The sequence below is a fragment of the Callorhinus ursinus genome, unplaced genomic scaffold (assembly GCF_003265705.2).
Source record: "Callorhinus ursinus isolate GAN/ISIS: 27379988/994484 unplaced genomic scaffold, GSC_fseal_2.0 scaffold47, whole genome shotgun sequence".
Taxonomy (NCBI): domain Eukaryota; kingdom Metazoa; phylum Chordata; class Mammalia; order Carnivora; family Otariidae; genus Callorhinus; species Callorhinus ursinus.
In genome coordinates this window covers 5,854,866-5,870,968 of record NW_027397109.1, presented here as the reverse complement: position 1 = coordinate 5,870,968, position 16,103 = coordinate 5,854,866, and the positions used below count along the sequence as shown (strand labels likewise).

General features: G+C 47.1%; 1 protein-coding gene across 1 annotated transcript in view; it reads left to right on the top strand.

The window, feature by feature from the left end:
• ADAMTS17 (ADAM metallopeptidase with thrombospondin type 1 motif 17) overlaps positions 1 to 16,103 on the top strand; it is a 359,075-nt gene that overhangs the window by 4,141 nt on the left and 338,831 nt on the right. The window contains exon 4 of the mRNA XM_073882500.1: positions 7,415 to 7,580. Coding sequence (XP_073738601.1) covers positions 7,415 to 7,580 — 166 coding nt within the window. The remainder of the gene's footprint in view (positions 1 to 7,414; positions 7,581 to 16,103) is intronic.

Genomic DNA, 16,103 nt, shown 5'->3' with positions numbered 1-16,103 from the left:
AAGTATTAATTGTTTTCTGTTTATGCTTCTTCATTTTATTTACGTTTCAGGGAGTCCTTAGACATTACCTAAGTCTTTGGAAGAGTTTCTATAACCATATAATTTCAAAGCAATGAACTTTGGGTATGTGAGGCAGGTATTTCCACCCCCAGAGAATTTATGCAAGTTTGGATCAGCTGCCTCCTGTGAATGGGGCCAGCTCATGGAAGGCCAGCAGAATTGGAATCAGGTTAAACTTCACCCGAGCAGGCAGCAGAGAGGGAACTTTAAGGGATAGAATGAATGTCAGTGTCTGAAAAAGTCTGAAATGAGTGAATTGAAGGGGCTGTTTTCCATCCCCACACATGAGGACAGAGAGTGGGGGAGACCCCTGCCTGGAGGTTTGGTCAGCCGAGCAGTGGCCGTTCTTCCTTAATGAATGTAAGGTCAGGAGGGTCCATCCACCTGACTCTGTCCCTCCCTTCTGGCCTGAGGCCGTGTCCTCCCCGGGGCACGCAATGAGAGAAATGTTGAGATCCGACAGGCACCCGGGAGCTCTGGGCCATGGAACTTTAAGAAGCCATACCCATTTGCCAGGCCACCCCAGAGGGATAGAGAGAAGGTCAGGGATGTCCCTGGCATGCTTTCGCAGGAGTCACAGCCACACTCTATGGGATCCTTGCTTGGAGTCTCTCTCATCCTGGTTGGCCCCTGGGGTTGACCTGATGGCCCAGCCGAACCTGGCTGTGGCTGGTCAGCTCGACTGAAGCACAGGGGCCCATTTTGGTAGCACATCATTTGTGGTCTACTCAGGAGCTTTGCGAGAATGCTCCTCTTTGTTACATGGGGGTAGACTGATAGGAACAGAGTGGGGCTGGGGTCAGGCAGTGAGCAGGTGGCTTGGAAGAGTTTTGGGGGACTCCATAATCAAGAGGGCAGCCTGCTTTTTTCCCCATGACTCCTCTGATGGAAGGGGGCAGGTTTGGGAGGTTGCTGTCTCTTCCTTTAGAATTACCAAACTCTTTTGATTGATTATAAAATCGCCTAGCTTTTTAATACAGCATCCCTTGACTGCATACAGCCAGACAGGAATCCACTGTGGCAAAAATTGTATGGTATGGAGAACATTTGGGAGGGAGCACGTAGACCAAACTACGGTGTCCTACACCGTCATATTGATACAGGTGTGGCGAAGGCACAGAGTCCTACGAGAGTCATCCCTTAATATTACCGAAGAACTCCTCGTGTACAGCGTCAGTGTATTTGGAGCACACACGGTTTTAAAGCCTCATAAAAAGAAATAGTTGAGTGCACATTAAGGACATTAAGGAAAATAGGGAAAAGACTGTGAAGTTTGGAGGATTTGAAGGGAAGAACTTGGACGGGTGGGAGAATTCTGAGGTGTCACACCTCTTCCTCTTGAAGGACGTTCATGTGGCCTCACGGTGACTTTCTGCGCCCCGCCCCCACTCATGGACATCATGGTGTCCACGCAACTCTCCCCAGCATCCCACCTACGGTCTGTAACTAGACTTCCGCATCTGAACTTTTATGTAGTTGGCAACATCGTAAAAAAAGAAAAGAGTGCAAGATGGGATGATAAACCAAAGACGTCTTAGACTGATTGCATTCTTGGGTCTTATTTCCTGAGCTTTGAAATGCTGCAGCTGCCTGGTTTTGAACGTGTGCAACAGGGGATGGTTTTGCAGCCAGTATGTCGGAGGGAGCCACGCATGGTCACTGCTGATCCTTTCCCTGTGCACGCCTCTGCACGCAGATGCATGGTCATGTTCTCATTCTTTAGGAAATGAGGCTGCACGGGCATTTGGGGCTGTGATCCTAAGTGAGCCATCTCCTCTGAATGGTCCCGTGTGCAGCCCCAGGAGGGGTAAATAACATCAGCCTCGTGTGGTTGTTGATAGAATGAAGTAAGATAAAGTCTGTGAAATCATTTAGGGCAAGCCTGGCACAATAAGGCATTAAAAACACGTTTCTTCTGTTGCCCTCCGGGGCCCAGACTTTTCCAGTTATAAATCAACCAATCAGTCAACACTGTCGACTAAATGAGCAGATCATTATCACACACCTGCCCTGTGTAGGACACTCTGGTGGGTTCGCAGCAAGCCTCAAAGGAATACAATGTGGGCCCTGTCTCAGAAGGCGGTCCAGATTCGCACAGGAAGGAAGGTACACTGGAGCCTGTAGGGTGGCGGAGGGGTAGAGCAGGGGTGGCTCTGGGGTGGGGTGGGGTCTTCAGGGAGAAGGATTAGAGCAGAAGGGGTTGGGCCTCAAGTTCTAAGAGGAAGGAGTGATGGCAGAGCCTCCAAAGCCAGGTTCCTCTCTAGATCAGGGGCCCACGAGGTGGCCGTGTAATGGGGATGCGGGTGGAGGTGGTGGTTTTAGGAGATGGTAGGAGAGGAACTGAACAGACAAGCGTGTGGATTAGGTGAGGCCAGACCCTGGGTACCAACCTAAGGTATTTAGAATTTATCGTTGGGTGGTTCTCCACTTTGTTCCCTGGAGGATTCCTTACTCTCGTTGGTGGGCCCCATCCCCAGAGTTCCTGATCCAGTCTGTCTGGGTGGGCCTGAGAGCTTGAATTCCTAACAGGTTCCCAGGCGCTGCTGCTGGCTTGGGACCACATTTTGAGGATCACCGGCCTCGAGGCAACGGGGAACATTTCTGGCCGTTGACTGGGGGTTCCCTGGTGATGGCAATGTGGGAGGTAGCGGAGGAAGAGGGCGTTTGGAAGCACAAGGTGACGAGCCTCAAGACTCGGGCTGTGGAAGCAGGAAGCAAGACATCTGCGCAAGAGAGACTCTGGAGGAAGAGCTGACCGTCTTTGTGACTGACTTTAGTGATCAGAAGGCGGGGGGAGCTGGTGGTGACGGGCCCATGTTAGAGGGGGGAGGCTGGCTTTGGGAAGAAGACCAAGAATCTGTTTAGGCACCTGGTGTTTGCAGAGGCGGCAGCTGGACTTTGCAGGGGGGTTCTGCATGCACTCCGGGACAGGGACAGGGGGACTTGATGCGGAGGCTGGGAAGCCCATCTTGCCCGTGTGGGGTCAGGCATGCTCCTTCTGCGGGAGCTCCGCTGAGGCCCACCCAGAAAGGTGGAGGCAGGTGCAGGAGGGCCTGCAGTCCCAGGATTGTTTTTCCTTCTTGAAAGCAGACTTGCTCACGCAGGAAGCAAACTAACAGCCCCATTTGCTCCATCTTCTCAAATCACCCACGCTAACCCATTGACAGGGAGAAGGCCATTTGAGACCCACACCAGTTAACCAGGGAGCCACAGCCTCCTGACGAAGGGGCTCCCCGGGCCCTGAAATTCCAGCGTGAGGTCTTTCTATAAAGAGGCGGGCAGTCACGCGGCATCCTCCCCTCAGACAGGTGTGTTCTTCAGTTCTGGAGCATCTGTAGGACAGATATATATATATATATATGTATGTGTGTATATTTTTAACATTATCTTAAAAGCATTTTCTCCATTCTGCTGAGAAGTTGTGCTGATGTCCGGAGGTGATAAAAGTCGATATGTCCTTCATGCATTTTCCACGTGGCCAGGAGGGCTCGTCGTGCTTCGGAGCCTGGGCTGGAGTTAATGCTAGCTGATTTATAACGCTCTCCTAACGCAGTACAGAAACCCTTCAAAGCCAGCACCCAGAACAAAGAGAATCACAAAGGAACCACTCAGAACTGTTACACTATCAGGTGATAACGGATGCATTTTATTGGACCCACATTGCTTTGGTAGGATACCACATCTTAGAAAACTTCAGATATCTCTTTTAAGAGCACCACTTTGGGGAGGATTATTGCATCCTTTCAAACCAAGCAGCCTCAGGGCCTCCAGTTCTGTCTGCCACAGGCCTTCCTTGATAGCTGTGCGTCTTCAGATGAAGTCTGCAGGCCCTTTCATCTCCTGCAACCTCAGGCTCGTGGCTGCCGTGCCTTGGAAGGACATCGTCCCGTCTCACTTCTCAGCATGGGCGGTGACCAGAGGATGAATGCAAATCCATTCAGCCCTGCCCAGCTCCTGGGGCCACGGGGCAGCTGGGGGCTGGGAGCCAGGGCAGGGCCTAGAGCCCCAGGGTTAGAGGAAGGTCCAGTTCAAATCCAGGCTATCTCCAGACATCTAAATCCAGGCAGGAGGTGCCCAGCGTCTCTGGCACCTAGCTAAAAGCTAGCACCATGGTTCTCAACCCTGGCTGCTCTTTGAGATCTCCTGGCGAGCTGTTAATACCAGTGCCTGAGTTCCACCCCCTGCCCCCAACAGATTCTGGTTCAGTTGGCCCAGACTGGGGCCTGGGCATCAGGAGTTCCCCCAGATGGCTGTCCTTTGTAGCCGGGGATGAGAGCCTGCGAGTAAGGGGGACTGCAGAAAGGCCAGGCTAGTCCTGTCCATTCCAATCCAATCCAATCCAATCCATTCTCTTCTACTCCACTCGCGTTTTCTTGAGTAATATCATGTGGCAGATACTGGGAAAAAATGAGGGCTGATTGTGATCCTGTCTCAAAGGAACAAACTCTCAGGTTGTGACAAATGGCCCATAAGGCAGTGGGCAGTGGGGCTGCAACAGAGTGCCAGGGGAGAGGGATGTTTTTGGGAGGAAGGGAGGAGGAAGAGGGAAGGTCCGGGAAAGATAAGGAGGGCTGTTAAGTGTTTTCCCTGGGGCTTGATGGCACCTCTGTGTGTGTGTGTGTGTGTGTGTGTGTGTGTGTGTGTGTGTGTGTGTGTAGGGGGCACAAATGGCACTTTTCAACAGCACATTGTATCATTGGTAATGTGATGACAAGATGAGCATGAAGAGATATCAGGGAGCCTTTGACAACCTGGGACTGGGGGAGGGGCAGGGCAAAGTCCTTCCTTGCACTGGCTCCCCAGGGTGGGGGCCTGTGCCCGGCCCCCTCGCTCCTGGGTGCTAGTCCTGGCCATGTCTGCTTGCAAGCCGGGTCCCAGGAGGGTAAGTAGCTGCCAGGTAGGGTATGGTCCGTCAGTCCACGTAATCATACCAGTGTTACCTTTGTCCTCCCTAAAGGGGTGGAAACCAGCATGTGGGTCCCTGCGAGCAAGACCTGCTAAAGCAAAGGGGCTACTTCTGCTTGTGGCTTGGGTGTGTGCATGTGCATGCCATGCCTCTGTGTTGCATTGCATGAGAGTTACCCGCTCCCTGGCCTTTTACACTGTAGCTTGTGAAGGCCAACACTAGACCAAAGGGGTAACTGGCTCTGAAAGTGCTAGACCCGAGGGGGTCTGTGACCTGCCAAAGCCAGAGCATTTTAGGAAGAGTCCAAGTTGAGCATATCCTCTGGGGAGCATGGGGCTCCTTCCATGTGGGGCTCATCCCATGTGCTGTGCCCCACCTGCCAACTTTTTTTCGACACATGGAAGTGTTCGCCGTGGTTACTGAGGTGTGTGTTTGGCACTGAGGCTTTCTTTAGGTATAGCCCCAGTGGAGCTCTGCGCACCCGCCACAGCCACCTTCTGCTTCCACTTCTTCCGTCTTCCCAAAGTATCTTCGTGAACAAATTCAAGTTCTAACTTCAAAGGAGAAGGAAGAAAGCCATGCTTTCCTGTGGGTCATGCAATGCCACTTTAAGACAGTTTTATTTGGGCAGTAAAATCTCTTGAGTTGTTCTTGGCAGAAGTTCTAATGAAATGGAAACCTTGAAATCTGCTAGGAGCTGTAAGTTCGGTCTCACCTTGTGTTTTGGGGACTCAGGGTTGGAGGCGATCGTATTAGTTGATCTGGTTTACTTTCAGAGAGGCTTGGTGTCCGGGCATCCTTTCCAAATGTAGAGGAGGTCTTCCATTTGGCTTGAGTGAGCTCTGTCCTTGAGACCAGAGGACTTGCTGTGCTGGAGAGCAGTGCTTCGCAAAGTGGGGGCCCCGGACCTCCAGCATTGGTGTCACATGGGGGCTAGTTAGAAATGCACATCCTCGGGGCCTACCCAAGACGTCTCGGTGATTTTCATGTGCATTGGAGTTTGAGAAGCACTGTTTCTGTGTGACACGGCCTTTAGAAAAGAGACTCAGTGGGGAGAGAAGAGATGATGCTCATTTCAGCCGTAGACTGATCTGCTTGATCTATGGACTCTGTTTAGCCAAGGTGGTCCTGGGCATCCACCCGGAGGAGGCGCTGTGGGCCGCACAGCCCATTTTGCAAACTCGGGTCCTCCTCCAGCCTGGGGCCCAGTGGGGTTCCTTGTGGGAGGTTTACCTTGCTTTGTTGACACCTCCGGAGGGAAGCTAGCAGCAGGTATCCCAGGGAAGGAGCACAAATTGGTTTCATGCCTCAGCATTGGTTCCAAGGGATGGGAAGAGTTCTCTGCACCATATATATATATTTTAGAATTAATATTCACTCTGTTAAAGGGGCACATTAAAAATCCTAGTTCCTAAATTTTTCCTTCAGTTTACAAGTCACGTCCTATTTCTAATCTAGCAAGTTTTTAAAACTCTTTATTGAAGTATAATTAACATAGTGTTATATTAGTTTCAGGTGTACAATATGATTCACCAACTTATACATTTGCCCGCGCTCGTCTAGATAAGTGTACTCTTGATCCCCTATCTCAAAGGTTTTTTGCAATCCTTTTCAAGGGAGCTTTGGATAATATTCGGCACCACTTGTAAATTTGGTGATTAACAACTTTTAAACCTTTAAAACTGCATTGAGGAATGTAATGTAGTCAATTTCCTTTTCAAGTTCTTTGGTTGGCTAAGAAGCCCTTTGCAAGTATATCAGTGATTCCTACAGACCTAATAAGTGAGTCTTACAAACGTGGGAAGTCTTAAGTTCTCTTACACATTCTAATACTGCTTCTAAACCTACTAAGATTTTAAAATCACGAATCTAAGTCCGTGATGGACTTTAAATTAGAATCACAAATCTAATCCATTGGCTACTCTGTCAATTTCTCTTCAACACCACAAGTTCTGGAATAATGTACTAATCCCCTGTCACAAAGCTATTAACACTACAGGACTGGCTCCATCCTCTTGCATTCTTAATATCCCCAGGGATAAGATACATTTCCCCCCCCCCCCATTAAGGATGTAATTGTCATTCATCCCCAACACTTTTGGCATTGCCTCCTCAAGTGGACTTTTGGAGGATGATTTTAAAAATAATTTTTAAAAGAAAGTTTCTTTTTATTACTAATAAAATAATACATTTCTTTTGAAAATGAACCCGGGATATCTCTGCACCCCCAACCCCGTGCCCCGCCTCCCCACATAGCCATGGGGTGGGATGTTTCAAGTCCCACAGACGCTCCTTCTTGGGCTCGGTGAATCAGGGCACCCTGCAAAGCAGAAGCCCAGAGCTGAGGCCCAGGCCTTAGCCAGGTGGCCTTGCTGCCCTCAGGTTGTCGGGGTCTTGGGTGTGCGTGAACAAGGATGACTCATGTCCCGTTTTCCTCTTTCTGGGCAGGTTGGTCTCATCCAGCTTGGGCAGGAGCAGGTGCTAATCCAGCCCCTCAACAATTCCCAGGGCCCGCTCAGCGCACGAGAGCACCTGGTCAGGCGCAAATGGTCCTTGGCACCCAGCCCCTCCACCGAGGCCCAGGTCCCTGGGCAGCTCTGCCAGGTTCTAACAGGTGAGTCTGGGAAACTGCACACTTGACAGCACATGCCGTTCGGCACCACTGCACGTCCCCAGGCACACTGAAGTCCTGTGAGCAACAACCTTTCTTCCCCTGTATTTGGAAGCTGTTTTGTCATCTCCCCCAAGGCCACTGCCTTTTCCCCTCTACCTGGATTAGTGTTAGCATTTCCTGTATAGCAGCCCTTTGAAGAGGGAGGGCACCCAGGATCTCACTGATGCAGTGCCTCGATTGTGTAGGTCAGGAACGAGTTGAGGCCCCCCAACCCTGGATGGCTTGTTTGTTACCAAACCCTAGGTTGGTGGCAGAGCTAGACTGAGAATTCCCTCCCTCCCTGGCCAGAGTGGGCTCTTCATTGCGGGGCTCCCCAGGCCTGGCTGCACCTGGGGGGGCCTCGGAAGCCATGATTCCCAGCAGCATCAGTGCTGCGGCCTGGGACCCTGTCATCTGCATGTTCTCAGGCCTCCGCCCCCGGACTTCCTGCTTCAGAAACTGGGCGGCGGGGGGGGGGTGGTTCCAGGGATCAGTCGCTTCACAGGTTCACGCTTCTGTTGCGTGCAAGGTGTGCCGAACCACTGCTTTACACAGTGTCTGGCACCAGCCTGTCCCCCAGCATCCTGATCCAGTTGGTCTGGGGTGCGACTGGGGTGTCCGTGTTTTTAAAGGTGATTCTACTAAGTAGCTTGGGTGAGAACCCAGGGTTCTTATATTCTGTGCCCCTGTTCGAGCAACCTGTGGATTCATGGTCAGCTGTTTAAGAACATTTCACGGTCACTGAAATGGCCACTGCTGTGCCATCAGCAGTCTTCCTGGGAGCGTCCCCTGATGAAGACAGATAAACTGCTGCTCACAGGTGGCATTTCCTCCCTGGATGGAGGGCATGGGACCCCACGGCTCACCTTTGGGAGTTGTGCTTTTGTAGTTTAAAGACTTATCTTTGGATAAAAAAAATATAGTGTCTCTGTTTGGTATTCCAGTGACCTTGGAAATACATCAGTGATATGACTGTCCTTTAGGACAGCTTTGGGATATATGCACAAGCATTGCAGCTCAGCTCAGTTGTTGCCTGTAGACCTGATCTTATCCAGGTAGCTGCCCTCAGCCGGTCTGCATTCGGCAGGGAGAGAGCGGAGGCAATTTTGCTGAATCAAGGCCATCTCTGAAACCCCAGGAGAGCTCTGAGTGATAGAGAATGCCACCATACAGAAGGGTTTTGCTCTGCTCCTTCCTGTACCCTTACAAACGCAGGGGAAGATGGACCTCAGTATGAAATGACTAGTAACTAAAACACACTCTTGAATCGGAAGCAGGGACTTGGGGAAGTTGGTCGGTTGTGTGTTTGGGCCTGATGCTGGGATCTTATTTTAAACATCAGCCCCCTGACAGTCTTGGTGGAGCAGGGTTTTTTTTTTTTTTATCTGCTTTCAAAGTAAGTGACTATTGGTCATTCTACATCTGTATGCATTTTCTGCTAATCTGAATATATTGTTACCGAGGCAGGGGGGGGTCTCAGGGCTGGTTGTCCTTTGGCATCACCTGGGGAACCTGAACAGCTTCTCACGCCTGGGTCCTGCCCCGGGAGAGCTGCTTTCATTGGTTTCGGGCATAGTCTGGGCAGCTGGTGATTTAAAATCTCCCCAGGTAGTTCTAATGTTCAGCTGGTGCTGAGAAGCACCACGCTAAGGAGTGTTAAACATGAGTAATAGCACCGGTGGGCCACCGGCAGTGGGTTTTCAGGTGAGAACCACCAGGCAGGGGCCCCACAACGAAGTCCAAGGGCAAATACGTTTTAGTCTCACTTTTCCCTCTGTTCAAGCCGGCGCTTGTCACCTGCTGGTCAGGGTCAGAAGCCAGGGTACTGGTGGATGATATCATGGCATATTTGTCTCATTGCCCACTGCCATCCCCTTTAGGGGCATGCACGATACCCAGGATTGCTGACAACATGATACATTGTGCTCGGGTTTGCATTTTTTCCTCCCCGAGGCTGGTTTCAAGGCACCCTTTTGATAGAGTATTTAGCCTATAATGAGGGAAATGAAATGAACAAAACCTGGGTGGGGAGGAAGTGTCAGAAAGGAAGTTTAAATAAGAGCAGCCATGGAAGAAATCTCTGAATTTGCTTAAAAAAACCATCTCCCCTTCGCTGCCCCCACATCTCACGTCACTGTGCTCTGCGGTGCGAGGGCGGTGTGCGTACTTAATAAGGTGGGGCCAACTCGGGCTGCGTCCTGGGTAGGGACACAGACACCTGAGAAAGGTGTCTGTTTCCTTCCGGTCCTTCTTGCTTTCTGTGAAGGACAGTGGGCCTTCTAATAGGTTTGGCTAATAAAGCAGTTAGGCCCTATTGAGTGTGGGTTGACTTCCTGGGAATTTAGAAATTTCATTGAGAAATTGACAAAATCAACTTACTGGGAAACCAGCAAGATATATTTTTGGCTTCCTTGGAAATAGGAATCCGATGAATCATCCAGGATTTCCTATGGGCACATATTCTTTGTGGCTGAACATGGCTGTCTTAGGTGTCGTTGTGCCTTGTCTTGAATCTTGTGTTACCCCAACCTTGGACCTGGCCTGGGAGTAACCAGCTGGCTCTTGCAGGTGAGAAGGAGTCTGATCATTCTTCCTCCTCCATGAAGCGCTCAATTTACCTGAGAGTTGAACTCTGGTAAGCCACCCTGTTCTCTAGGCCGACAGAGGGACTAACACAGGGACAAGGCCACCTGGAAGAACCCACTGCCTTCTCGTAGGGAAGAAATTGCATTTCTAGCAGTCTTTGGGGCTCCCAGAGAGAGGATCCTATTACCTTTATTGCTTCTTATTTTTAGGACCTTATAAAATGATTCATAAAGTGTCACTCCAGATTGGAACTTGGCATGAAAAATATGGAGTCTGTGAGCCTTTCTTTTTTTCTTCCTTTTTTATTCGTTCTTTTCTTTTGGTCACAGCATGAGTTTTTTAAAAGTTTTGGGGGCTATTTTCAACAGCAAACATGGTACTTTGGATATTTTGAAACGTTTCTCAGTCTTGACCTCAAAACTTTTTATCTGTCTTCTATGCTTATTTTAATTTCTCCATTTGGATTCAGTTTAGAATCTCCTCATTTTCATGGGCTTTAGTAACAATTTCAATCTCTGTCTCCTGCATCATGGTAGATGTAACATGTGGGTGGTTGAGGTAGATGGCAGAATATTAAACCTTCCTACAAGGCACTGCCAAGGTAGGGATCTGACAGTGTTTCAGTGTGCTCGTTAAAACACAAATACCACCATCCAGCAATGGTACCTGCAAAGACATTGATGTCTACTTTCAGTTCTGTTATGATTGTTTAAAAAAACCATTGTAGTTATTTTGTAGTATTGTTTGGTTCATTTGTAGTGTTATAAAGTGAATTTTAGTGAGTATTTAGAAGATGCCGTAACTCTTCAGGAATTACATATTGCCAATTTATGCAATAATTTGCCTAACAATTGTATATATGATCAGTAATAAATCATTGGTTGGGACTCCTGTTTTACGTCCATTAAGATTCCTTTGGTTGGAAATGACAGAAATCAGACCGGCTTAACCACTCAACATCACTGTCCCGGGCTCCTGGAACTGAGGAGCAGAGCGGGAGGGTCGACCTCAGGTAGGCTTAGCCAGGCTGGGCTTCGTGGCAAGTGTTTCTCTCTCTGACAGCCTGTTCTCAGCTGGCTTCTCTTGTAGTGACAAAGCGGCAGTGGGTTCAGGAGATCAACTCTACTGCTTAATCGGGAGTTGAGGTGGGTTGATCTGGATTGCAACTTTAACCACTTTCAGTTCTCCACTGGTTTCACATGTCCTGAGGCAGGACCGGAAGAGCTTAGGCCCCAGTCTCCACGTCACCGTGGAGGTATCATTCTGCTCTCTGTCCTTGTCCTGACTTCCTGCAGGCCGCCGTACTTGGTAAAAGTCTGGTGCAGTAGATTCAGGGCACCCCTCCTCCAGATCTAATCCATCCTTTCAGCTCACATGGTTGATAAGAATTTGGCTGGTTCCTTCTCACTTCCGCAAGATCCTCTGCTGCTGCTTCAGCTCCTCATCCCGCCTGTGCTGTGGGGGATATGTGTGGCTACCGGTCTTGGCTCACGTAGGAAGGGCTCAGTCCCTCTGAGATTTGGTTCTCCTCTCAACTTCATCAAGACCTTGGCTCTCGGGGCGCCTGGGTGGCTCAGTTGGTTAAGGGACTGCCTTCAGCTCAGGTCATGATCCTGGAGTCCCAGGATCGAGTCCCCGCATCGGGCTCCCTGCTCAGCAGGGAGTCTGCCTCTCCCTCTGACCTCCTTCCCTCTCATGTGCTGTCTCTCACATTCTCTCTCTCAAATAAATAAATAAAATCTTTAAAAAAAAAAAAAAGACCTTGGCTCTCCAGTGGATAAAAAAAAAAAATGATTTCATAGTTTATGCGGTGTTTTTTTGTTGTTGTTTCAGTGGTAGTGATGGTCGCCCATGTTATTCTGCATCTCAACAGAAAGAACCCGAAATAAATGGAATTAAACATGCTACTTTGAGTTTCTCCATCTTAATCTTTTAAGTGTTTATTTACAGATAAAAATATTAACCCTAAAAACAGACACCCCTATTTTAAGTATTCTGGGGGGAAAAAAGAAGAACAGTGCTAGAAGCCTGACTCTGTCTTTCTTGGGTGTGACCCCAGCAGAGTCCCTTAATATCTGTGTGACTCTTAGGGCTGCCAGAATAAAGTACCATAGCCTGGATGGCTTAACCAGTAGGCGTTTATTTCCTTACAATTCTGGAGGCCAGAAGTCCAAGGTCAAGGTGTTGGTAGGGTTGGTTTCTCAAAGGCCCCTTTCCTTGGTTTGTAGACGGCCACCTTCTCCCTGGGTCCTCACACTGTCTTCTCTCTGTGCATGTCTGTGTCCTAATCTCCCGTGCTTATAAGAATGCTAGTTATGTTGAATTAGAGCCTATTGATGATGTCGTTTTCACTTAATTACCTCTTTAAAGACCATCTCTTCAAACACGGTGGTACTCTAAGTGGCTGAGGTTAGAGTACGCAATTCAGCCCCTAACAGTCTGTGTTTTCTCATCTGTAACATTGAAATGATGCCAGTCTTGTCTGCTTCACAGGGTTATTGCTGAGGAACACACAGATGAGGGAGGATGTGATCCTTCCAGCCCCACTGTGGACAGGGTTGGGGGGCATGGTCATGAGAACACTCACAAATGCCTAAAAGGTAAAACACAAATTTAGGAGCAGTTAGAAACAGGCTGTACAAAGGGATCCTTTCTATAAGAATAGATGTCATAGCTGGTTGGTCATCTGTTCACATATTTTTCTTGATAAATCCTGAGGGAGCTGCATAGCCTCAGCCGAGGTAGAAAGGACTGAGCCCCTCTGACCTTGTTTCATCATCTGCAGCTAAGTAATGTCCTCTATCTCTTAGTGGTTTTGTGAGTGTTACAGGAGATAACGCACAACTTGTCACTTAGCTGCTAGCAAATTTTAACTCTTGTAGCAGCTGCCGTGCTTGTAATTATTTTTTGTACCCCCGTTCTTCATCCTCAGGGGACCACTTCAATGCCTTCATTCTGTATTAAGTGGGAGAGAAAGAGAAACCCTACAGGGCACTGAGCGAGGAGCTGAAAGCTCTCATTATTCTTCTTGAATCTGCCATTCTTGCCTCTTGAACAAATCCACGATGAAATCAAGGAATCTTAGTGTTTCTAGACCAGAAGTTGCCCTTGGAGGTCATATGCTTACATTTTCCCCTCTTGTTTTTCCATTTATTTGGCCATTAAGTATTTGTTGACCCCCTAGACATTGGGCACACTGGAGTGAGCTTGACGTAGCATGGTCCCTGCCTCTGGGGAGCTTATGGTTTGGTGGGGGAGACAGTGCAGAAGTAAACAAATGTAGCAGGTTTAAAGTATTTTTAGTTCTGAAATATTTAAAACAGGCGAAAAGACAAAGGCAAAAACAAAAACGACGTACACACACAAAAGAAAAACCAGAAGTCCATAAACCCAGCTTTCAGACTTAACCAATGTTAAGATCTGTACCCGCTTGGGTACTTTTTTCTTTTATGAGAGAAATTAACGTTTATGGATATGACTGAGTGTTCCCCCACCCCATCCCGTATCATCCCTCTAACTTACTCCCCAGAAGAAACCACCATCCTGAGGGATACATTCGAGACCCCCAGTGGATGCCGAAACCACGGATAGTACCAAACCCTGTATCTACTATGTATTTCCCTCTACGTACATATGTATGATAATGTTTAATTTCTATATCAGGCATAGAAAGGGATTAACAGCAACAATAATAAAATAGGATGATTATAACAACATACTGTCATTCAGTTATGGGAACGCCTTTCTGGCGTGTCCTCAGTTACCGCCTCATCACTTTGTTGCCCTGAACTCTGTCTTACGGATCTTCTACGAGAGTATAAGCGACCCTGTAAAGCAAGCCTAGGCCTGTCTTCAGCCCCCTGTGCTGTTCTTTTCTTCCCAGGCTTGGCCACCCACCACCCCCTCCTCCACCCCCAGAATCTTCCTGCGTTGGCTCACTTTCCAGGCCTCAGGTCATTGGGTTTTTGTATTTTGTTCAGATTTTTGGTTGCTCTACAGGAGGGTTAGGTCTAGTAGGAGCTTGTTGGCCATATTGCATTTCATATAATACTGATTCTTTGGTGATGGTTGAGATTTGCATTGTGGTTTAGAGTTTAGGCATTTTGTTGTTGTTGTTTTAATAAATGTTTTACGGGTAAATGAGAAGAATGTATGTTTAGTTTTTGTGAACAATGTTCTCTATGTTCATTAGCTCAAACTTGTGATGTCAAAATCATTCCTATCATTAATTTTGACTTGCTTGATTTGTTTTAACTAGAGATATGTTAAAAATCTCATAACTTTTCGTGGTTTGGCCAATTTCACCTTTCAATTCAATCAATTTTCACTTTATGTTATGAGACAGTATTGTTTGCTGTATTCAAGTGGAGGAGCCATATTCCTGGTGGGTTACTCTTTTTAACTATTGTGTAATGGACCATTTTTTAGCCCTAGTAAAACTTTTGGCTTCCTAGCTGTGTGTACCTAATATTAATATTGCCAGAGTTTTTATTTTGGTCAATGTTTGCCTGATGTTTCCTTTTCCTTAGTTTTATTTTCAGTCTTTATCATGATGTTTTACATATGTTTCTTAGAAGTATTATTATGTATCCAAATTTTTAAAAAAATGTCCAGTTTGAGAATAACTGTCTTTTCATTAGTGATGTTAGTATTTTTTAAAAGATTTTTACCTATTTATTTGAGAGACAGAGAGAGATGGAGACGTGGGGCTCAATCCCAGGACCCTGAGATCATGACCTGAGCCGAAGGAATATGCTTAACCGACTGAGCCATCCAGGCACCCGGCAACATTAGTATTTTTACATTTGTCCTGTTTCTGGTAAAATTACATTTATTTCCACCATCTTGAATATTTTGTTTTCGGTTGACAATACTGTGCTTTTTCTTTGCTTCTGTTTCTTTTTGTTGTTTCTCTTCCTTTCTTTCAGCTTCACCAGATAGTCTCAATTCCCCCTCTTTCTTCCATTGATGTGCAAGTTTATAATCTATTCCACATTTTTGTTGTTACCTTAAAAGATAAAAAAATATATTTGTCTTAGGGAAGTCTGTAAGGCACCGGGTATCTATGCTTCACGATGTAAGAGCCTTCGAATACCTTCACTTTCATTTTACCTGTTATTTTTTACCCATTCTATTTTGTTTTTGTTTCCCCTCCTATGTCATCATCATTATGTATTTTTTAATTTATTTTATTTTCCATCATTATGTCTTTTTACAGTTAGAGTTACTTAGGTTTATTTATATATTTGCCAACTTATTTGCTCGGTATTGTTTCTTGCAACTCACTTTTCTGCGTTTAACGTCCTTTTGAAAGAAACTGTCTTCAAAAAATTTTTTTATTTGTTAACTATTTTGAGTACAGTTGACACGCAATGTTACGTTAATGTGTTTCAGGTGTACAACTTGTGATTTGACAAGTTGGTACGTTATGCATTGCTAACCTCTGAACCATTATGTCGCTGTTACGGTGTCATTGACCACACTCCTTACCCTGTGCCCTTTATTCCTGTGACTTACTCATTCCAGAACCGGGGACCTGTAGCTCCCAGTCCCCTTCATCCATTTTGCCCAGCCCCCTACCCCCTCCTCTCGGGTAACCTTCGGTTTGTTCTCTGTATTTATGGGTCTGTTTCTGCTTTTTGTTTGGTTATTCATTTTTTTTTTAACCTTTTCAAACAGGGTTTGTGGGTGGTTCAGTTATTTATTATCTTTGCGTTTCCTGCAATTGCCTTTATTTCACCCGTACTCCTCGTGATGGTTTAGCTGAATATCAAATTCTCAGTTGAGTCTTATCTTTTCTCAACACGTTGAAGATGTTATTCCCCTGTCTTCTGACTTCTGTTTTTGCTACAAAAGGTCTTCCATCCATTTAGTTTTCTTTCTTTTTTCTTTTTTTTT